The sequence below is a fragment of the Nerophis lumbriciformis genome, linkage group LG16 (assembly GCF_033978685.3).
Source record: "Nerophis lumbriciformis linkage group LG16, RoL_Nlum_v2.1, whole genome shotgun sequence".
Taxonomy (NCBI): domain Eukaryota; kingdom Metazoa; phylum Chordata; class Actinopteri; order Syngnathiformes; family Syngnathidae; genus Nerophis; species Nerophis lumbriciformis.
In genome coordinates this window covers 3,729,599-3,753,311 of record NC_084563.2, presented here as the reverse complement: position 1 = coordinate 3,753,311, position 23,713 = coordinate 3,729,599, and the positions used below count along the sequence as shown (strand labels likewise).

General features: G+C 31.5%; 2 protein-coding genes across 3 annotated transcripts in view; one reads left to right on the top strand and one right to left on the bottom strand.

Moving 5' to 3' along the window:
- Positions 1-253: 253 nt before the first annotated feature.
- Positions 254-2,234, bottom strand: LOC140679458 (uncharacterized). The gene is made up of 4 exons (XM_072914872.1): positions 2,104-2,234; positions 766-1,657; positions 516-699; positions 254-474 (listed from the first exon to the last, which is right to left on the bottom strand). Exons 1-4 carry the CDS (start codon positions 2,232-2,234, stop codon positions 254-256), a joined length of 1,428 nt encoding a protein of 475 aa, XP_072770973.1.
- Positions 2,235-13,259: 11,025 nt separating this feature from the next.
- Positions 13,260-23,713, top strand: part of LOC133616944 (protocadherin-1-like) — a 294,172-nt gene continuing 283,718 nt past the window's right edge. The window contains exon 1 of one of the 2 annotated variants that reach the window (XM_061976522.2): positions 13,260-13,720. The gene's annotated coding sequence lies outside the window, so the exon portion shown is untranslated. The remainder of the gene's footprint in view (positions 13,721-23,713) is intronic. The other variant, XM_061976523.2, reaches the window with a different exon arrangement.

The window sequence follows — 23,713 nt, the reverse complement described above, 5'->3', positions numbered from 1 at the left end:
TTTCCTTTTCGGTCTTCTTCCTTTTTTTCTGGGTCTTCTTCCTCCTTTTCTTCTCGATCTTCTTCTTCTTCCTTTCCTTTTCGATCTTCTTCCTTTTTTCTGGGTCTTCTTCCTCCTTTTCTTCTCGATCTTCTTCTTCTTCCTTTTCTTCTGGGTCTTCCTCCTTTTCTTCCCGGTTTTCTTCCTCCTTTTTTTCTCGATCTTCTTTTTCCTCCTTTTCTTCTGGGTCTTCTTCCTTCTTTTCTTCTTGATCTTATTCTTCCTCCTTTTCTTCTGGGTCTTCTTCCTCCTTTTCTTCTTGATCTTTTTCTTCCTCCTTTTCTTCTGGGTCTTCTTCCTCCTTTTTTTCTCGGTCTTCTTCCTTTTCTCCTCGGTCTTCTTCCTCTTTTTCTTCTTGGTCTTCTTCTTCCTTTTCTTCCTCCTTTTCATCTGGGTCTTCTTCCTCCTTTTCTTCTGGGTCTACTTCCTCCTTTTCTTCTGGGTATTTTTCCTCCTTTTCTTCTGGGTCTTCTTCCTTTTTTCTGGGTCTTCTTCCTCCTTTTCTTCTCGATCTTCTTCTTCTTCCTTTTCTTCTGGGTCTTCCTCCTTTTCTTCCCGGTCTTCTTCCTCCTTTTCTTTTCGATCTTCTTTTTCCTCCTTTTCTTCTGGGTCTTCTTCCTTCTTTTCTTCTCGATCTTCTTTTTCCTCCTTTTGTTCTGGGTCGTCTTCCTTCTTTTCTTCTCGATCTTATTCTTCCTCCTTTTCATCTGGGTCTTCCTCCTCCATTTCTTCTCTGTCTTTTTCTTCCTCTTCTTCTTCCTCTTTTTCTTCTGGGTCTGCTTCCTCCTTTTCTTCTTGATCTTTTTCTTCCTCCTTTTCTTCTGGGTCTTCTTCCTCCTTTTCTTCTTGGTCTTCTTCCTTATTTTTTTCTGGGTCTTCTTCCTCCTTTTCTTCTTGGTCTTCTTCCTTTTTTTCTGGGTCTTCTTCCTCCTTTTCTTCTCGATCTTCTTCTTCTCTTTCCTTTTCTTCTGGGTCTTCCTCCTTTTCTTTCCGGTCTTTTTCCTCCTTTTCTTCTCGATCTTCTTTTTCCTCCTTTTCTTCTGGGTCTTCTTCCTCCTTTTTTTCTCGGTCTTCTTCCTTTTCTCCTCTGTCTTCTTCCTCCTTTTCTTCTTGGTTTTCTTCTTCTTTTTCTTCCTCCTTTTCATCTGGGTCTTCTTCCTCCTTTTCTTCTTGGTCTTCTTCCTTATTTTTTTCTGGGTCTTCTTCCTCCTTTTCTTCTTGGTCTTCTTCCTTTTTTTCTGGGTCTTCTTCCTCCTTTTCTTCTCGATCTTCTTCTTCTCTTTCCTTTTCTTCTGGGTCTTCCTCCTTTTCTTTCCGGTCTTTTTCCTCCTTTTCTTCTCGATCTTCTTTTTCCTCCTTTTCTTCTGGGTCTTCTTCCTCCTTTTTTTCTCGGTCTTCTTCCTTTTCTCCTCTGTCTTCTTCCTCCTTTTCTTCTTGGTTTTCTTCTTCTTTTTCTTCCTCCTTTTCATCTGGGTCTTCTTCCTCCTTTTCTTCTGGGTCTTCTTCATCCTTTTCTTCCTGGTCTTCTTCCTCCTGAGTTGAGTAAATGTCAGCCTGACTGACTGCAGCTTGACTTCCTGGGTGGAGGTCAGAGGTCAGTGAGGTTAGTCCCGCCCACCTTTATGTAAATGTCAGCCAGGAAGTGCTGCTGGATGTCAAGGAGGTGTTCTCACCTGAGGATGCATTCAGGGTGTGAAGAGAAACGGTAAATGTGAGCTTCCTTTCATGGAACAAAAGTCTTTACTTTGCTCTTCCTTTTCATGCTTTTGTTTCCCCACTAAAAGCTTTGATTCATATTTAGTCTTTCAGTGTGTGTGTGTGTGTGTGTGTGTGTGTGTGTGTGTGTGTGTGTGTGTGTGTGTGTGTGTGTGTGTGTGTCCTGTGGGAGGATGTGATCTTATCAATAGATGTTTACAGTAATTAATGATGCTCGTTAGCAGCAGCTAGCGTTAGCACGTGACTTGCTATTCATCTTGATGACATGACCTTTGACCTACTGAAACATTAGAAAAGCCTCAATAGAAGCAAGAGAACAACAACAACAACATGTTTCATTTCAAAGACCATCTCAGTGCATTAGTGGTTAGCATGTCCGCCTCGCAGGCAGGAGTTCCAGGGTTTGAGTCCTCATTGGGACTTTGCAGTTTCTTCTTCTTTCTCCTCCTCCTCCTCCTCTTCCTCCTGCACGAAAACATGCTTCTGTCATGTTTGTTTGAGGAGGTGCAGAGTCCTGGGACGAGCTTCTGGCAGAACACAGGAGGAGAAGAAGGGTGTGAAGGAGAAGATGGAGAAGGAGACGAAGGAAGGGAAAAAGGAGAAGAAGGAGAGGAGGAGGAAGAGGAGAAGAAGAAAAAAAGGAGAAGGATAGAAAAAGATGGAGAAGGAGACGAAGGAAGGAAAGAAGGAGAAGAAGAAAGGGAAGAAGGAGGAGAAGAAGAAAAGAAGGAGAAGAAGGGTTGGAAGGAGAAGGATAGAAGAAGATGGCAAAGTAGACGAAGGAAGGGAAGGAGAAGAATGGTTTGAAGAAGTATAGAAGAAGATGGAGAAGGAGACGGAAGAAAGGGAAGAAGGACGAGAGGAGGAGAAAAAGAAGGAGAAGGATTGAAGAAGATGGAAAATGAGACGAAAAAAGGAGAAGAAGGAAGAGAAGAGGAGGAGAGGAAGAAAAGAAGGAAAACGATAGAATAAGATATAGAAGGAGATGAAGGAAGGGAAGAAGGAGAAGAAGAAAATGGAGAAGTAAGGGAAGAAACTGGAGAAGGAAGGGAAAAGGAGAAGAACAAAAGGGAAGAGGGAGAAGAAGAAAGGGGAGAATGAAGAGAGGATGAGGAGGAGAAGGAAGAGGAAAGGTATTAAGGAGAAGGATAGAAGAAGATGGAAAAAGAGACAAAGGAAGGGAAGGAGGAGAAGAAGAAATGGCAGAAGGAAGAGAGGAGGAGAAGGAAGAGTAGGAGAAGGAGAAGAAAAAAAGAAGGAAAAGGATAGAAGAAGATAGAGAAGTAGATGAAGGAAGGGAAGAAATAGAAGAAGAAAAATGAGAAGGAAGAGAAGAAAGGGGAGAAGGAAGGTACAAATAAGAAGAAAAGGGAAGAAGGGGAAGAAGAAAAGGGAGAAGTAAAGGAAGGAGAAGAAGAAAAGGGAGAAGGAAGGGAAAAGGGAGAAGTAAGGGAAGAAACTGGAGAAGGAAGGGAAGGAAGGGAAAAGGAGAAGAAGAAAGGGGAGAATGAAGAGAGAAGAAGGAGGAGAGGAAGGGTATTAAGGAGAAGGATAGAAGAAGATGGAAAAAGAGACGAAGGAAAGGAAGAAAGAGAAGAAGAAATGGCAGAAGGAAGAGAGGAGGAGAAGGAGAAGAAAAAAAGAAGGAAAAGGATAGAAGAAGATGGAGAAGGAGATGAAGGAAGGAGAAGAAAAGGGAGAAGGAAGAGAAGAAAGGGGAGAAGGAATGTAAAAATAAGAAGAAGAAAAGGGAAGAAGGAGAAGAAGAAAAGGGAGAAGTAAAGGAAGGAGAAGAAGAAAAGGGAGAAGGAAGGGAAAAGGGAGAAGGAAGGAAAGAAACTGGAGAAGGAAGGGAAGGAAGGGAAAAGGAGAAGAACAAAGGGGAAGAAGAAAGGGAATAAGGAGAAGAAGAAAGGGGAGAATGAAGAGAGGAGGAGAAGGAGGAGGAGAGGAAGGGTATTAAGGAGAAGGATAGAAGAAGATGGAAAAAGAGACGAAGGAAAGGAAGAAAGAGAAGAAGAAATGGCAGAAGGAAGAGAGGAGGAGAAGGAAGAGTAGGAGAAGGAGAAGGAAAAAAAGAAGGAAAAGGATAGAAGAAGATGGAGAAGGAGATGAAGGAAGGAGAAGAAAAGGGAGAAGGAAGAGAAGAAAGGGGAGAAGGAATGTAAAAATAAGAAGAAGAAAAGGGAAGAAGGAGAAGAAGAAAAGGGAGAAGTAAAGGAAGGAGAAGAAGAAAAGGGAGAAGTAAAGGAAGGAGAAGAAGAAAAGGGAGAAGGAAGGGAAAAGGGAGATGGAAGGGAAGAAAGGGGAGAAGGAGAAGAAGAAAGGGGAGAAGGAAGAGAGGATGAGGAGGAGAAGAAGGATAGAAGAAGATGGAGAAGCAGACGATGAAAAGAAAGGAGACAAATATTTCATTCATTCAGTCATCATACAATTGTTACTTCTTTCCTTCGTCCCTTTGTTCATTCAATCATTCATACATTCATTCATGTATTCAATTATTCATTCATTAATCCATTCATTTATTCAATCATTCATTCATTTTTTCATTCATTCATTCCTTTATTCAGTCATCCATTCATTTATTCAATCATTCATTCATTAATCCATTCATTTATTCACTATTCATTCCTTTTTTCATTCATTCGTTCCTTTATTCAATCATTTGTTCGTTCATTCATTAATTAATTCATCTATTCATTTATTTAATCATTCATTCATTTATTTATTCCTTCATTCATTTAGTCATTCATTCACTCAATTATACAATTAATTATATACTTTGTTCATTCGTCCGTTTATTCATTCATTCATTCATTCATACAATTGTTCAATCAATTATACAACTGTCCCATCATTCTTTCGTCTGTTCGTTCAATCATTCGTTCATTAATTAATTCATGTATCCATTCCTTCATTAATTCATCCAACCATATTCAATCAATTAAACAATTGTTCCATCGGTCGTTTGTTGATTCAATCATTCATTCATAAATTGATTCATTCATTTATTCATTCGTTTTGTCATTTATTCAGTTGTTTGTTTGTTTGTTTGTTCATTCAATCATTTATTCATTCATTTGTTTGTTCATTCAATCGTTTGTTCGTTCATTCAATCATTTATTCATTCAATGTGTTTATTCATTCAATCGTTCGTTTGTTCGTTCATTCAATCATTTATTCATTCATTCGTTTCTTCATTCAATCGTTCGTTTGTTTGTTCATTCAATCATTTATTCATTCATTTGTTTGTTCACTCAATCGTTCCTTTGTTTGTTCATTCAATCATTTATCCATTCATTCATTCATTTGTTTCTTCATTCAATCGTTCGTTTGTTCGTTCATTCAATCATTTATTCATTAATTTGTTTGTTCACTCAATTGTTTGTTCATCAAATCATTTATTCATTCATTCATTCGTTTGTTCATTCAATCGTTCGTTCGTTTGTTTATTAAATCATTTATTCATTCATTCATTCGTTTGTTCACTCAATCGTTCGTTTGTTTGTTCATTCAATCATTTATTCATTTGTTCACTCAATCGTTCGTTTGTTTGTTCATTCAATCATTTATTCATTCATTCGTTTGTTCACTCAATCGTTCGTTTGTTCGTTCATTCAATCATTTATTCATTCATTCGTTTGTTTATTCAATCGTTCGTTTGTTCATTCAATCATTTATTCATTCATTCGTTTGTTCACTCAATCGTTCGTTTGTTCATTCAATCATTTATTCATTCATTCGTTTGTTCATTCAATCCTTCGTTTGTTCGTTCATTCAATCATTTATTCATTCATTCATTCGTTTGTTCACTCAATCGTTCGTTTGTTTGTTCATTCAATCATTTATTCATTCATTCGTTTGTTCACTCAATCGTTCGTTTGTTCGTTCATTCAATCATTTATTCATTAATTCATTTGTTCACTCAATCGTTTGTTTGTTCATTCAATCATTTATTAAGTCATTCAATTGTTCGTTTGTTTGTTCATTCAATCATTTATTCATTCATTCATTCGTTTGTTCATTCAATCGTTCGTTTGTTTGTTCATTAAATCATTCATTCATTTGTTTGTTCACTCTATCGTTCATTGGTTTGTTCATTCAATCATTTATTTATTCATTCGTTTGTTCATTAAATCGTTCGTTTGTTCGTTCATTCAATCATTTATTCATTCATTCGTTTGTTCACTCAATCGTTCGTTTGTTAATTCAATCATTTATTCATTCATTCGTTTGTTCATTCATTCATTCGTTTGTTTGTTCATTCAATCATTCGTTTGTTCATTCAATCATGTATTCATTCATTCGTTTGTTCACTCAATCGTTCGTTTGTTTGTTCATTCAATCATTTATTCATTCATTCATTCGTTTGTTCATTCAATCGTTCGTTTGTTTGTTCATTAAATCATTCATTCATTTGTTTGTTCACTCTATCGTTCATTGGTTTGTTCATTCAATCATTTATTTATTCATTCGTTTGTTCATTAAATCGTTCGTTTGTTCGTTCATTCAATCATTTATTCATTCATTCGTTTGTTCACTCAATCGTTCGTTTGTTAATTCAATCATTTATTCATTCATTCGTTTGTTCATTCATTCATTCGTTTGTTTGTTCATTCAATCATTCGTTTGTTCATTCAATCATGTATTCATTCATTCGTTTGTTCACTCAATCGTTCGTTTGTTTGTTCATTCAATCATTTATTCATTCATTCGTTTGTTCATTGAATCGTTTGTTTGATCGTTCATTCAGTCATTTATTCATTATTCGTTTGTTCACTCAATCGTTCGTTTGTTTGTTCATTCAATCATTTATTCATTCGTTTGTTCATTCAATCGTTCGTTTGTTTATTAAATCATTTATTCATTCGTTTGTTCACTCAATCGTTCGTTTGTTTGTTCATTCAATCATTTATTAAGTCATTCAATTGTTCATTCGTTTGTTCACTCAATCGTTCGTTTGTTTGTTCATTCAATCATTTATTAAGTCATTCAATTGTTCGTTTGTTTGTTCATTCAATCATTTATTCATTCATTCATTCGTTTGTTCATTCAATCGTTCGTTTGTTTGTTCATTCAATCATTTATTAAGTCATTCAATTGTTCGTTTGTTTGTTCATTCAATCATTTATTCATTCATTCATTCGTTTGTTCATTCAATCGTTCGTTTGTTTGTTCATTAAATCATTTATTCATTTGTTTGTTCACTCTATCGTTCATTGGTTTGTTCATTCAATCATTCATTCATTCATTCGTTTGTTCATTAAATCGTTCGTTTGTTCGTTCATTCAATCATTTATTCATTCATTCGTTTGTTCACTCAATCGTTCGTTTGTTAATTCAATCATTTATTCATTCATTCGTTTGTTCATTCGTTTGTTCACTCAATCGTTCGTTTGTTAATTCAATCATTTATTCATTCATTCGTTTGTTCATTCGTTTGTTTGTTCATTCAATCATTCGTTTGTTTGTTCATTAAATCATTTATTCATTCATTCGTTTGTTCACTCAATCGTTCGTTTGTTTGTTCATTCAATCATTTATTCATTCATTCGTTTGTTCATTGAATCGTTTGTTTGATCGTTCATTCAGTCATTTATTCATTATTCGTTTGTTCACTCAATCGTTCGTTTGTATGTTCATTCAATCATTTATTCATTCATTCATTTGTTTGTTCATTCAATCGTTCGTTTGTTTATTAAATCATTTATTCATTCGTTCGTTCACTCAATCGTTCGTTTGTTTGTTCATTCAATCATTTATTAAGTCATTCAATTGTTCGTTTGTTTGTTCATTCAATCATTTATTCATTCATTCATTCGTTTGTACATTCAATCGTTCGTTTGTTTGTTCATTAAATCATTCATTCATTTGTTTGTTCACTCTATCGTTCATTGGTTTGTTCATTCAATCATTTATTTATTCATTCGTTTGTTCATTAAATCGTTCGTTTGTTTGTTCATTCAATCATTCGTTTGTTTGTTCATTCTATCATTTATTCATTCATTCGTTTGTTCACTCAATCGTTCGTTTGTTCATTCAATCATTTATTCATTCATTCGTTTGTTCATTCAATCATTCGTTTGTTCGTTCATTCAATCATTTATTCATTCATTCGTTTGTTCATTCAATCGTTCGTTCGTTTGTTCGTTCATTCAATCATTTATTCAGTCATTCGTTTGTTCATTCAATCGTTCGTTTGTTCGTTCATTCAATCATTTATTCATTCATTCGCTTGTTCACTCAATCGTGCGTTTGTTTGTTCATTCAATCATTTATTCATTCATTCGTTTGTTCATTCAATCGTTCGTTTGTTCGTTCATTCAATCATTTATTCATTCATTCGTTTGTTCATTCAATCGTTTGTTTGTTTGTTCATTCAGTATTTATTCATTCATTCATTCGTTTGTTCATTCAATCGTTTGTTTGTTTGTTCATTAAATCATTTATTCATTCATTCATTCGTTTGTTCACTCAATCGTTCGTTTGTTTGTTCATTCAATCATTTATTCATTCATTCGTTTGTTCATTCAATCGTTCGTTCATTCAATCATTTATTCGTTTGTTCACTCAATCGTTTGTTTGATTGTTCATTCAATCATGTATTCATTCATTCATACGTTTGTTCATTCAATTGTTCGTTTGTTTATTAAATCATTTATTCATTCATTCGTTTGTTCACTCAATCGTTCGTTTGTTCATTCAATCATTTATTCATTCATTCGTTTGTTCATTCAATCGTTCGTTCGTTCATTCAATCATTTATTCATTCATTCGTTTGTTCATTCAATCGTTCGTTCGTTCATTCAATCATTTATTCATTCATTCGTTTGTTCACTCAATCGTTCGTTTGTTTGTTCATTCAATCATTTATTCATTCATTCGTTTGTTCACTCAATCGTTCGTTTGTTTGTTCATTCAATCATTTATTCATTCATTCGTTTGTTCATTCAATCGTTCGTTTGTTCGTTCATTCAATCATTTATTCATTCATTCGTTTGTTCATTCAATCGTTTGTTTGTTTGTTCATTCAGTATTTATTCATTCATTCATTCGTTTGTTCATTCAATCGTTTGTTTGTTTGTTCATTAAATCATTTATTCATTCATTCATTCGTTTGTTCACTCAATCGTTCGTTTGTTTGTTCATTCAATCATTTATTCATTCATTCGTTTGTTCATTCAATCGTTCGTTCATTCAATCATTTATTCGTTTGTTCACTCAATCGTTTGTTTGATTGTTCATTCAATCATGTATTCATTCATTCATACGTTTGTTCATTCAATTGTTCGTTTGTTTATTAAATCATTTATTCATTCATTCGTTTGTTCACTCAATCGTTCGTTTGTTCATTCAATCATTTATTCATTCATTCGTTTGTTCATTCAATCGTTCGTTCATTCAATCATTTATTCATTCATTCGTTTGTTCATTCAATCGTTCGTTCGTTCATTCAATCATTTATTCATTCATTCGTTTGTTCATTCAATCGTTCGTTCGTTCATTCAATCATTTATTCATTCATTCGTTTGTTCACTCAATCGTTCGTTTGTTTGTTCATTCAATCATTTATTCATTCATTCGTTTGTTCACTCTATCGTTCGTTTGTTTGTTCATTAAATCATTTATTCATTCATTCATTCGCTTGCTCACTCAATCGTGCGTTTGTTTGTTCATTCAATCATTTATTCATTCATTCGTTTGTTCATTCAATCGTTCGTTTGTTCGTTCATTCAATCATTTATTCATTCATTCGTTTGTTCATTCAATCGTTTGTTTGTTTGTTCATTCAGTATTTATTCATTCATTCATTCGTTTGTTCATTCAATCGTTTGTTTGTTTGTTCATTAAATCATTTATTCATTCATTCATTCGTTTGTTCACTCAATCGTTCGTTTGTTTGTTCATTCAATCATTTATTCATTCATTCGTTTGTTCATTCAATCGTTCGTTCATTCAATCATTTATTCGTTTGTTCACTCAATCGTTTGTTTGATTGTTCATTCAATCATGTATTCATTCATTCATACGTTTGTTCATTCAATTGTTCGTTTGTTTATTAAATCATTTATTCATTCATTCGTTTGTTCACTCAATCGTTCGTTTGTTCATTCAATCATTTATTCATTCATTCGTTTGTTCATTCAATCGTTCGTTCATTCAATCATTTATTCATTCATTCGTTTGTTCATTCAATCGTTCGTTCGTTCATTCAATCATTTATTCATTCATTCGTTTGTTCATTCAATCGTTCGTTCGTTCATTCAATCATTTATTCATTCATTCGTTTGTTCACTCAATCGTTCGTTTGTTTGTTCATTCAATCATTTATTCATTCATTCGTTTGTTCACTCTATCGTTCGTTTGTTTGTTCATTCAATCATTTATTCATTCATTCGTTTGTTCATTCAATCGTTTGTTTGTTTGTTCATTCAATCATTTATTCATTCATTCGTTTGTTCACTCAATCGTTCGTTTGTTTGTTCATTCAATCATTTATTCATTCATTCGTTTGTTCACTCAATCGTTCGTTTGTTTGTTCATTCAATCATTTATTCATTCATTCGTTTGTTCACTCTATCGTTCGTTTGTTTGTTCATTCAATCATTTATTCATTCATTCGTTTGTTCACTCAATCGTTCGTTTGTTTGTTCATTCAATCATTTATTCATTTATTCGTTTGTTCATTCAATCGTTCGTTTGTTCGTTCATTTATTCATTCATTCGTTTGTTCGTTCAATCGTTCCTTTCTTCGTTCATTCAATCATTTATTCATTCATTCAATCGTTTGTTCGTTTGTGCAATCATTCATCCATTCATTTATTCAGTCATTCATTGATTATTTATTTCATTCAATGAATCAATCAACATAAAATAGTTCCTCCATCCATTCATCCATTCACCCAATGGCGACCTTTGTTTCCCCCGCCACTTCCTGTCAGCGTGTCAGTGCAACAAGGAGGAACTTCCTGCCGGGGAATATTGATGAGGATATTACGGACGCTCGCTGGGAGCCGCGGGGTTAATTACTGCAAAGCATGCTGGGAGGCGAGCGCAGCTGACAAACTCTGCTTGCGTTGTGTCGTGGCCGCTCACAAGTGGGCGGGGCTTGTTAAGTTTGAGTGTATTCACCTAGCACACACACATAGGGGCCCCACATCAGCAGGGGCCCCCTTTTGTTTCAATTAGCCCGTGTTTTCATCCCAGCTCCCTCCTGCTCCGTCACTGATGACAACATAATGGTTTTAGTACAAAGCATGAATCCAAAAAAAAAATTCAATTTTAATTAAAAAAATAATAATAATGACATGAATAAAAGCGATCATGTAATGGGGGGTCTACTTAGGGCCCCTACTAGTACTGGCAACAATCATGTAATGGGGGGTCAGCTTAGGGCCCCTACTGGTACTGGCAACAAAGTCTGACTGCCTTCAGGTTATACAAGAACAAATGCATACAATACACATTTAAAATATAAAATAAGTTTATTGGTCATGTAAAGAATATGAACATATTTAATTTATAATTGTATTGATGACATGTTTAATTTAATATACATTAAATATTATTTAGGTATAATAAGTTGGTATTTTTACATTATTTAAGCTTGGATAAGTAGTTTATTTAAATACCTAATTATTATTATTTTTATTATTATTATTATGATTACAATACATTATTATCACCATCATCATTTTATTATTGTTCATAAATATTATTATGATTACTATTAATATTGTTAATAATAATATTACCATTATTATTATTATTGTTATTATTATCATCATAATTATTCGAATTGTTGTTATTATTATTGTTGTTGTTATTATTATTATTATTATTATTACTTATAAAATTATTATTAGCTTAGGCTGCTGCCCCCGCGACCCGACCTCGGATAAGCGGAAAAAGATGGATGGATGGATAAAATTATTATTATTATTAATAGTATTATTTGTTATAGTATAACTGATATTATTATTATTATTATTATTACTTATAAAATTATTATTAGCTTAGGCTGCTGCCCCCGCGACCCGACCTCGGATAAGCGGAAGAAGATGGATGGATGGATGGATACAATGATTATTATTATTAATATTATTATTTGTTATAGTATAACTGATATTATTATTATTATTATTATTACTTATAAAATTATTATTAGCTTAGGCTGCTGCCCCGCGACCCGACCTCGGATAAGCGGAAGAAGATGGATAGATGGATGGATACAGTTATTATTATTATTATTAATATTATTATTTGTTATAGTATAACTGATATTATTATTATTATTATTATTATTACTACTTATAAAATTATTATTAGCTTAGGCTGCTGCCCCCGCGACCCGACCTTGGATAAGCGGAAGAAGATGGATGGATGGATGGATACAATTATTATTATTATTATTAATATTATTATTTGTTATAGTATAACTGATATTATTATTATTATTATTATTATTGATTGACGTCTTTAGAGTCATTTCCAAAATGTTTCATACCGCTGGAAAATGTTGACTTTACCTTTCTGCTCCAAAACAAAACAAAAAAAAACATTCCATCTTATCTTCTGGAAGATGTTTTAGTTTCCAGCCGAGACTAAAGTCAAAAATTCAACATTCAACTTCACAACAAGTGTAAAAAGAAGCAAAGCTGTGTTGATTGTAAAAACAAGTAAAAATTGAGAGTTTCGAGATATTTTAGTTAAAAATGCATTTCAATCCCAGTAACAAGTTTAAAGAGTTGTTTTTTTTTTTTACACTTTCAGTGAGTTTATGTTTAAAAATGTTTTTTTTTTTTTAAATAATGTTGTTGCTTGTGCTGCTGACAAAGAGGAAGAAGATAATCCACATGCTTTACATACTTCCTGTGTGTGCGCATGCGCGTGTAAGCTGCTTTTTACCCCCCCGTCAACCCACGCACCCACACCCACGATCCCAACATTACACACTTGGGTCACGTTTCCGCTGCTTCACGCAGCACGATGTAGTGCCGCTTGGCGCCGGTGGGAGGCGCTCGGAGCGCGGGAAACTGCCGCTTTCCCGCCACCGCGCGATCGCGGAGCCCAAAGAGTGGGCAAAAAAAATAAATATATATATTTACGACCGTCATTGTAAGTGTGTGTGTGTGTGTGTGTGTGTGTGTGTGTGTGTGTGTGTGTGTGTGTGAGGTACATAAAAACATATCGGCTGAGTGTAAAATAATATTTCTTATCTTCCAAAAAAAACAAAAAAAAAACAGTCCCGTTGAAGTCGAGCTTGTGACGTCACCAAGCGATAAAACACGTAATTTTATAAATATATATATTTTTTTTAAAGAGTGAGATAACAAGTTGAAACATTTAAAAAAGAGGAAATGTAAATAAAATACTCATAATGTAGAGGGAGGGGGAGGGGGGAGGGAGAGAGAGAGAGAGAGAGAGAGAGAGAGAGAGGGGTCGAGCGAGCGAGAGGAAGGTTGTGCGGACTGTGTCACTTGGTCCTCCTCAGTCCTCTTCAGTCCTCCTCAGTCCGCCAGCATCACCGAGGAAGAACTGTTCCGAGCCGGACCGGACCCGCAGGTGCGGCTGAGTAGATCTCGGTGAAGCGGTCGGACAAGTCGGAGCGGACCTTTTTTTTTTTTTTTTTTTTTTGGTCCACCACCCTCTCTCGTTTAAACCCAAAACAATCCCGGCCGCATTCGGACTATGTCCGCTAGATCCGCTGCGTCCTGCCCGCGGACCATGGAGCCTCCGGCCGCGTGACGCACACACACCGAGTCGGTGACGGCGGAGAAAAGTGGAATATTCTTGTGGATTTGTTCTGTGGACTTTTCATCTTTCTCTGGATTCTTCTTTCTTTTTTTTTTCTTCCAACCTTCCAAGTCCGGAGCTTCTTCTTGGACGCCCGAGGACGCGCGGAGCCTGTAGCCGGGCTGGAGCGCTCCGAGCCGGGCGACTGCGCGCCTGACAGCCGCTGCAGGTACGAACTTCATCCACTCCTCAACTTCATTCTAGTCCTCGACCACGTTCACAGCACGTGTTGACCTTTCAACTACAACTTGAATTTTCTCACCTCCTTTAAATATCACCTGCATCCGTCCCTGCGGACCAGAACCTTTTCTCATGCGCCTCTCGTCCGCCTCGCAGAACCTTTTGATACTCGATGTCAGCCGCAGTCAATGCCGGCTTTAGGGTTCTAGAGCTTCTGGTAGAGGTTCTAGTAGATGTTCTGATAGAGGTTCTAGTAGATGTTCTGATAGCGGTTTTAGTAGATGTTCTGGTAGAGGTTCTAGTAGATGTTCTGATAGCAGTTCTAATAGATGTTCTGGTAGATGTTCTAGTATATGTTCGAGTGGATGTTCTGATAGCGGTTCTAGTAGATGTTCTGGTAGAGGTCCTAGTAGATGTTCTGGTGGATGTTCTAGTACAGGTTCTAGTGTATGTTTCTAGTAGAGGTTCTGGTGGCTGTTCTTGTAGAGGTTCTGATAGATGTTCTGGTAGATGTTCTGGTAGAGGTCCTAGTAGATGTTCTGGTAGGTGTTCTAGTACAGGTCCTAGTATATGTTTCTAGTAGAGGTTCTGATAAATGTTCTGATAGCGGTTCTAGTAGATGTTCTGATAGCGGTTCTGGTAGAGATTCTAGTAGATGTTCTGATAGCGGTTCTAGTAGATGTTCTAGTATATGTTCGAGTGGATGTTCTGATAGCGGTTCTAGTAGATGTTCTGGTAGAGGTCCTAGTAGATGTTCCGGTGGATGTTCTAGTACAGGTTCTAGTATATGTTTCTAGTAGAGGTTCTGGTGGCTGTTCTTGTAGAGGTTCTGATAGATGTTCTGGTAGAGGTCCTAGTAGATGTTCTGGTAGAGGTCCTAGTAGATGTTCTGGTAGGTGTTCTAGTACAGGTTCTAGTATATGTTTCTAGTAGAGGTTCTGATAAATGTTCTGATAGCGGTTCTAGTAGATGTTCTGATAGCGGTTCTGGTAGAGATTCTAGTAGATGTTCTGATAGCGGTTCTAGTAGATGTTCTAGTGGATGTTCTAGTAGATGTTCTGATAGCGGTTCTAGTAGATGTTCTAGTATATGTTCTGGTGGATGTTCTAGTACAGGTTCTAGTATATGTTTCTAATAGAGGTTCTGATAGATGTTCTGATAGCGGTTCTAGTAGATGTTCTGATAGCGGTTCTGGTAGAGATTCTAGTAGATGTTCTGATAGCGGTTCTAGTAGAAGTTCTAGTGGATGTTCTGATAGCGGTTCTAGTAGATGTTCTGGTAGATGTTCTGATAGCGGTTCTAGTAGATATTCTGGTAGAGGTTCTAGTAGATGTTCTGATAGCGATTCTAGTAGATGTTCTGGTAGATGTTCTAGTATATGTTCTGGTGGATGTTCTAGTACAGGTTCTAGTATATGTTTCTAGTAGAGCTTCTGGTGGCTGTTCTAGTAGAGGTTCTGATAGATGTTCTGGTAGAGGTCCTAGTAGATGTTCTGGTAGGTGTTCTAGTACAAGTTCTAGCATATGTTTCTAGTAGAGGTTCTGATAGATGTTCTGATAGCGGTTCTAGTAGATGTTCTGATAGCGGTTCTGGTAGAGATTCTAGTAGATGTTCTGATAGCGGGTCTAGTAGATGTTCTAGTGGATGTTCTGATAGCGGTTCTAGTAGGTGTTCTGGTAGATGTTCTGATAGCGGTTCTAGTAGATATTCTGGTAGAGGTTCTAGTAGATGTTCTGGTAGATGTTATAGTATATGTTCTAGTGGATGTTCTGATAGCGGTTCTAGTAGATGTTCTGGTAGAGGTCCTAGTAGATGTTCTGGTAGATGTTCTAGTATATGTTCTGGTGGATGTTCTAGTACAGGTTCTAGTATATGTTTCTAGTAGAGGTTCTGGTGGCTGTTCTCGTAGAGGTTCTGATAGATGTTCTGGTAGAGGTTCTAGTAGATGTTCTGGTAGAGGTCCTAGTAGATGTTCTGGTGGATTTTCTAGTACAGGTTCTAGTATATGTTTCTAGTAGAGGTTCTGATCGATGTTCTGATAGCGGTTCTAGTAGAGATTTTAGTAGATGTTCTGATAGCGGTTCTGGTAGAGATTTTAGTAGATGTTCTGATAGCGGTTCTAGTAGATGTTCTAGTGGATGTTCTAGTAGATGTTCTGGTAGAGGTCCTAGTAGATGTGCTGGTCGATGTTCTAGTAAATGTTCTGGTGGATGTTCTAGTACAGGTTCTAGTATATGTTTCTAGTAGAGGTTCTGGTGGCTGTTCTCGTAGAGGTTCTGGTAGAGGTTCTAGTAGATGTTCTGGTAGAGGCCCTAGTAGATGTTCTGGTAGGTGTTCTAGTGGATGTTCTAGTACAGGTACTAGTATATGTTTCTAGTAGAGGTTCTGATAGATGTTCTGATAGCGGTTCTAGTAGGTGTAGTAGATAATTTGGTAGATGTTCCGGTATATGTTCTGGTAGTGGTGCGAGTATATTTTCTGGTTGATGTCCTGGTAGATGTCCTGGTAGATGTTCTAGTAAATGTTCTAGTAGAGATCCTGGTAGAGGTTCTAGTAGATAATCTGGTAGATGTTCTGGTAGTGGTACTAGTAGATTTACTGGTAGATGTGCAGGTTCTATTAGAAGTTTTTAGTAAAGGTTCTAGTCGATGTATTGCTCGACATTCTAGTACAGGGTATAGCAGAGTTCCTAGCCGTGGTTCTGGTAGAGGTTCGAGTAGAGTCACCCGCAAAGGTTTTGGTAGAGGTTCTAGTAGATGTTCCGGTAGAGGTTCTAGTAGATGTTCTGGTAGATGTTCTAGTACAGATTCTAGTAGAGGTTTTAGTAAAGGTTCGAGTCGATGTATTGCTCGATGTTCTAGTAGAGGGTATAGTAGAGTTCCTAGCCCTGGTTTTGGTATAGGTTCTAGTAAAGGTTCATGATCGAGGTTCGAGTAGAGTTGCTTGCAGAGGTTCTTGTAAAGGTTTTAGTAGATGTGCTGATAGAGGTTCTCGTAAATGTACTGGTTCAGGTTCTGTTAACGGTTCTAATACAGGTTCTAGCAAATGTCCTGGTAGAGGTTTTAGTACAGGTTCTGGCAGATATTCTGGTAAAGGTTTGAGTAGATGTACTGGTTCGATGTACTAGTATAGGTTCGAGTAAAGATTCTAGTAGAGGTTGTAGTAAAGGGTATAGTAGAGTTTGTTGTAGAGTCGCTAGCAGAGGTTTTGATAGGGGTTCTAGTAGATGTGCTGGTAGAGGTTTTAGTAAATGCACAGATACAGGTACTAGTAGAGGTTCTAGTACAGATTCTAGTAGATGTTCTGGTAGAGGTTTTAGTACAGGTTCTGGCAGATGTTCTGGTAAAGGTTTTAGTAGATGTATTGATCGATGTTCTAGTAAAGGTTCTAGTAAAGATTCTAGCAGAGGTGCTGGTGACTGTTCTAGTAGAGGTTCTGATAGATGTTCTGGTCGACATTCTAGTTAAGTTAATAGTACAGATTTGAATAGAGGTTGAAGTAGAGTTTCCAGTAAAGGTTATGTTAGATGTTCTAGTTGAGGTTGTAGTAGAGTCACTAGTAGAGGTTCTAGTAGAGGTCCGAGTATAGTTGCTAGCAGAGGTTCTAGTAAAGGTTCTAGTAGAGGTTGTACTTTAGTCGCTAGCAGAGGTTCTGGTAGAGGTTCTAGTAAATGTACAGGTGCATGTTCTAGTAGATGTTCTGGTGGAGCTTCTGTTCGAGGTTCTAGTAGATGTTCTGGCCGACATTCTAGTTAAGTTAATAGAACAGATTTGAATAGAGGTTGAAGTAGAGTTTCCAGTAAAGGTTATGTTAGATGTTCTAGTAGAGGTTGAAGTAGAGTTTCCAGTAAAGGTTATGTTAGATGTTCTAGTAGAGGTTGAAGTAGAGTTTCTAGTAAAGGTTATGTTAGATGTTCTAGTAGAGGTTGTAGTAGAGTCACTAGTAGAGGTTCTAGTAGAGGTCCGAGTATAGTTGCTAGCAGAGGTTCTGGTAGAGGTTCTAGTAAAGGTTCTGTTAGACGTTCTACTAAAAGTTGTAGTAGAGGTTATAGTAACGGTTGTAGTAAAGGTTCTACTAGAGGTAATAGTAAAGAGTTGAGTACAGGTTCTAGTAGATGTTCTGGTGGAGGTTCTAGTAGAGGTTCTCTTTGGCCTCTTTGATACCAGGTCCAAACATAGTGAGTCAAAACACAGGTGTGTTTGTACTTTCAGTGTGTGTGTGTGTGTGTGTGTGTGTGTGTGTGTGTGTGTGTGTGTGTGTGTGTGTGTGTGTGTGTGTGTGTGTGTGTGTGTCAGAGCTGGGGAATCCGGTTGCTCCGGTCTCTCCGGTGCCGCGGGGGAAGTTGTAAGAGAGTCCTCGCCACACAAGGTGCAGGAGAGGGCGACTTCAACGATTCCTTAGAACCATTCCATTCCTGATTGGAGGTGGCTGATACGACTCAGACACCATGTCGATTCAGAATGATACCACCCCAGAAGTTCATAACTTTGTGTAAAAAAAACACAAATACTGAGTATAGTAGTACATCATAATAGTAGTACACAATAATAGTGTACACAATACTAGTACTACACACAATTAGTAATACACAATAATAGTGTACACGATAATAGTAGTACACAATATTACATTAAAGTTCAGATCAAATATAATGTTTTGTAAATAAAACGAATTAAGATATTTTAAGTGTACTATAATGTTTTATAATTAAAAAATAATTAAGATATTTTCAGTATATTATAATGTTTTGTACCTAAAAATAATTAAGATATTTTAAGTATTTAATAATGTTTTGTTACTAAAAATAATCAAGATAATTCAAGTGTGTTATAATGTTGTGTAACGAAAAGTAATTAAGATATTATAAGTGTATGATAATGTTTTGTAAGTGAAAATAATTAAGGTATTTTAAATGTGTTATAATGTTCTGTAGATAAATAATTAATATATTTTAAGTGTATAATAATATTTTGTAACTAAAAATTATTAATATATTTTAAGTGTAATTTAAAGTTTTGTAAATAAAAATAATTAAGTTATTTTAAATGTATTATAATATTTTTTAACTACAAATTATTAAGGTATTGTATATATATTATATTGTTATGTAAATAAAATAATTAAGATATTTTAAGTGTATAATTATGTTTTGTAACTAAAAATAATGAAGATATTTTAAGTGTTTGATATCATTTGTAACTAAAAATAATTTATATATTTTAAGTGTATGATAATGTTTTGTAACTAAAAATAATTAATATATTTTAAATGTATTATGTTTTTTAACTAAAAAGCATTTAGATATTTTAATTTTTTGTAACTAAAAATAATTAAGATAATTTAAGTGTGTTATAATGTTGTGTAACGAAAAGTAATTAAGATATTTTAAGTGTATGATAATGTTTTGTAACTAAAAAGAATTAAGGTATTTTAAATATATTATAATGTTCTTTAGATAAATAATTAATATAATTTAAGTGTATAATAATATTTTGTAACTAAAAATAATTAAGATATTTTAGTGTATTAGGTTTTGTAACTAAAGAGATATTTTAAGTGTATTACAATGTTTTGTAAGTAAAAAGTGTGAAAATATTTTAAGTGTTTAATAATGTTTTGTAACTAAAAATAATTCAGATATTTTAAGTGTTTAATAATGTTTCGTAAGTAAAAATAATTAATATATTTTAAGTGTAATTTAAGGTTTTGTAACTAAATATAATTAAGTTATTTTAAATGTATTATAATATTTTCAACTAAAAATTATTAAGGTATTTTATATGCATTATAATGTTATGTAAATAAATTAATTAAGTGTATAATTATGTTTTGTAACTAAAAATAATGAAGATATTTTAAGTGTTTGATATTATTTGTAACTAAAAACAATTTATATATTTTAAGTGTATAATAATGTTTTGTAACTAAAAATAATTAATATATTTTAAATGTATTATCATGTTTTTTAACTAAAAAGAATTAAGATATTTTAAATGTTTTGTAACTAAAAATAATTAATGTATTTTAAGTGTAATTTAAGGTTTTGTAACTAAAAATAATTAAGTTATTTTAAATGTATTATAATATTTTTTAACTAAAAATTATTAAGGTATTTTATATGCATTATTATGTTATGTAAATAAAATAATTAAGATATTTTAAGTGTATAATTATGTTTTGTAACTAAAAATAATACGATATTTTAAGTGTTTGATATTTTTTGTAACTAAAAATAATTAATATATTTTAAGTGTATAATAATGTTTTGTAACTAAAAATAATTAATATATTTTAAATGTATTATCATGTTTTTTAACTAAAAAGAATTAAGATATTTTAAATGTTTTGTAACTAAAAATAATTAAAATATTTTAAGTGTAATTTAAGGTTTTGTAACTAAAAATAATTAAGTTATTTTAAATGTATTATGTTTTTAACAAAAAATGATTAAGGTATTTTATATGTATTATAATGTTCTGTAAATAAAATGATTAAGATATTTTAAGTGTATAATTATGTTTTGTAACTAAAAAGTATGAAGATATTTTAAGTGTATTACAATGTTTTGTAACTAAAAATAATGTAAATATTTTAAGTGTATAATAATGTTTTGTAACTAAAAATAATTAATATATTTTAAATGTATAATGTTTTTTAACTAAAAATAATGAAGATATTTTAAATGTTTTGTGACTAAAAATAATTAATGTATTTTAAGTGTAATTTAAGGTTTTGTAACTAAAAATAATTAAGTTATTTTAAATGTATTATAATGTTTTTTAATTAAAAAATATTAAGGTATTTTACATGTATTATAATGTTCTGTAACTAAAATAATTAAGATATTTTAAGTGTATAATTATGTTTTGTAACTAAAAAGTATGAAGATATTTTAAGTGTATTACAATGTTTTGTAACTAAAAATAATGTATATATTTTAAGTGTATAATAATGTTTTGTTACTAAAAATAATTAATATATTTTAAATGTATTATCATGTTTTTTAACTAAAAAGAGTTAAGATATTTTAAATGTTTTGTAACTAAAAATAATTAATGTATTTTAAGTGTAATTTAAGGTTTTCTAACTAAAAATAATTAATGTATTTTAAGTGTAATTTAAGGTTTTGTAACTAAAAATAATTAAGTTATTTTAAATGTATTATAATGTTTTTAACTAAAAAATATTAAGGTATTTTATATGTATTATAATGTTCTGTAAATAAAATAATTAAGATATTTTAAGTGTATAATTATGTTTTGTAACTAAAAAGTATGAAGATATTTTAAGTGTATTACAATGTTTTGTAACTAAAAATAATGTATATATTTTAAGTGTATAATAATGTTTTGTAACTAAAAATAATTAATATATTTTAAATGTATTATGTTTTTTAACTAAAAAGAATTAAGATATTTTAAATGTTTTGTAACTAAAAATAATTAATGTGTTTTAAGTGTAATTCAAGGTTTTGTAACTAAAAATAATTAAGTTATTTTAAATGTATTATAATGTTTTTAACAAAAAAGTATTAAGGTATTTTATATGTATTTTAATGTTCTGTAAATAAAATAATTAAGATATTTTAAGTGTATGATTATGTTTTGTAACTAAAAAGTATGAAGATATTTTAAGTGTATTACAATGTTTTGTAACTAAAAATAATTTATATATTTTAAGTGTGTAATAATGTTTTGTAACTAAAAATAATTAATATATTTTAAATGTATTATGTTTTTAAACTAAAAAGAATTAAGATATTTTAAATGTTTTGTAACTAAAAATAATTTATATATTTTAAGTGTAATTTAAGGTTTTGTAACTAAAAATAATTAAGTTATTTTAAATGTATTACAATGTTTTTTAACTAAAAAATATTAAGGTATATTGTATGTATTATAATGTTCTGTAAATAAAATAATTAAGATATTTTAAGTGTATGATTATGTTTTGTAACTAAAAAGTATGAAGATATTTTAAGTGTATTACAATGTTTTGTAACTAACATTTTTTTTATATATTTTAAGTGTATAATAATGTTTTGTAACTAAAAATAATTAATATATTTTAAATGTGTTATGTTTTTTAACTAAAAAGAATGAAGATATTGTAAATGTTTTGTAACTAAAACTATTTAATATATTTTAAGTGTTTATTAATATTTTGTAATTAAAAATAATTAAGATATTTAATTGTTTAATAATGTTTTGTAACTAAAAAGAATGAAGATATTTTAAATGTTTTGTAACTAAAAAGAATGAATATATTTTAAATGTATTATCATGTTTTTTAACTAAAAATAATTAAGCTATTTTAAATGTTTTGTAACTAAAAATAATTAATATATTTTAAGTGTTTATTAATGTTTTGTAACTAAAAAGAATGAAGATATTTTAAATGTTTTGTAACTAAAGATAATTACTATATTTTAAGTGTATTACAGGGTTTTGTAACTAAAAAGAATTAAGATATTTTAAATGTTTTGTAACTAAAAATAATTAATATATTTTAAATGTTTTGTAGCTAAAAATAATTAAGATATTTTAAATGTTTTGTAACTAAAAAGAATGAAGATACATACAAGATACAAGATATTTTAAATGTTTTGTAACTAAAAATAATTAATAGATTTTGATATATTTTTGTAACTAAAAATAATTAAGATATTTTAAGTGTTTAATAATGTTTTGTAACAAAAAAGAATGAAGATATTTTAAATGTTTTGTAACTAAAAAGAATGAAGATACATACAAGATACAAGATATTTTAAATGTTTTGTAACTAAAAATAATTAATATATTTTGATATATTTTTGTAACTAAAAATAATTAAGATATTTTAAGTGTTTAATAATGTTTTGCAACAAAAAAGAATGAAGATATTTTAAATGTTTTGTAACTAAAAATAATTACTATATTTTAAGTGTATTATAAGGTTTTGAAACTAAAAAGAATGAAGATATTTTAAATGTTTTGTAACTAAAAATAATTAATATATTTTAAATCTTTTGTAGCTAAAAATAATTAAGATATTTTAAATGTTTTGTAACTAAAAATATTTAATATATTTTAAGTGTTTATTAATATTTTGTAACTAAAAATAATTAAGATATTTAAGTTTTTAATAATGTTTTGTAACTAAAAAGAATGAAGATATTCTAAATGTTTTGTAACTAAAAAGAATGAATATATTTTAAATGTATTATCATGTTTTTTAACTAAAAAGAATTAAGATATTTTAAATGTTTTGTAACTAAAAATAATTAATATATTTTAAGTGTTTATTAATGTTTTGTAACTAAAAATAATTAAGATATTTAAGTGTTTAATAATGTTTTGTAACTAAAAAGAATGAATATATTTTAAATGTTTTGTAACTAAAAAGAATGAATATATTTTAAGTGTATTATAAGGTTTTGTAACTAAAAATAATTAATATATTTTAAATGTTTTGTAGCTAAAAAGAATTAAGATATTTTAAATGTTTTGTAACTAAAAATAATTGATATATTTTAAGTGTTTATTAATGTTTTGTAACTAAAAATAATGAAGATATTTAAGTGTTTAATAATGTTTTGTAACTAAAAAGAATGAATATATTTTAAATGTTTTGTAACTAAAAATAATGAATATGTTTTAAGTGTATTATAAGGTTTTGTAACTAAAAATAATTAAGATATTTTAAATGTTTTGTAACTAAAAATAATTAAGATATTTTAAATGTTTTGTAACTAAAAATAATTAAGATATTTAAGTGTTTAATAATGTTTTGTAACTAAAAAGAATGAATATATTTTAAATGTTTTGTAACTAAAAAGAATGAATATATTTTAAGTGTATTATAAGGTTTTGTAACTAAAAATAATTAATATATTTTAAATGTTTTGTAGCTAAAAAGAATTAAGATATTTTAAATGTTTTGTAACTAAAAATAATTAATATATTTTAAGTGTTTATTAATATTTTGTAACTAAAAATAATTA

Coding starts and splice junctions, on each gene's coding strand:
- LOC140679458 (XM_072914872.1), bottom strand. CDS start 2,234: ATGTTTTCGTGCAGGAGGAAGAGGAGGAGGAGGAGGAGAAAGAAGAAG. Junction 1,658..2,103: donor ACCACTAATGCACTGAGATG/GTCTTTGAAATG, acceptor ATTTACATAAAG/GTGGGCGGGACTAACCTCAC. Junction 700..765: donor AAGAAAAAGACAGAGAAGAA/ATGGAGGAGGAA, acceptor AAGGAAGACGAC/CCAGAACAAAAGGAGGAAAA.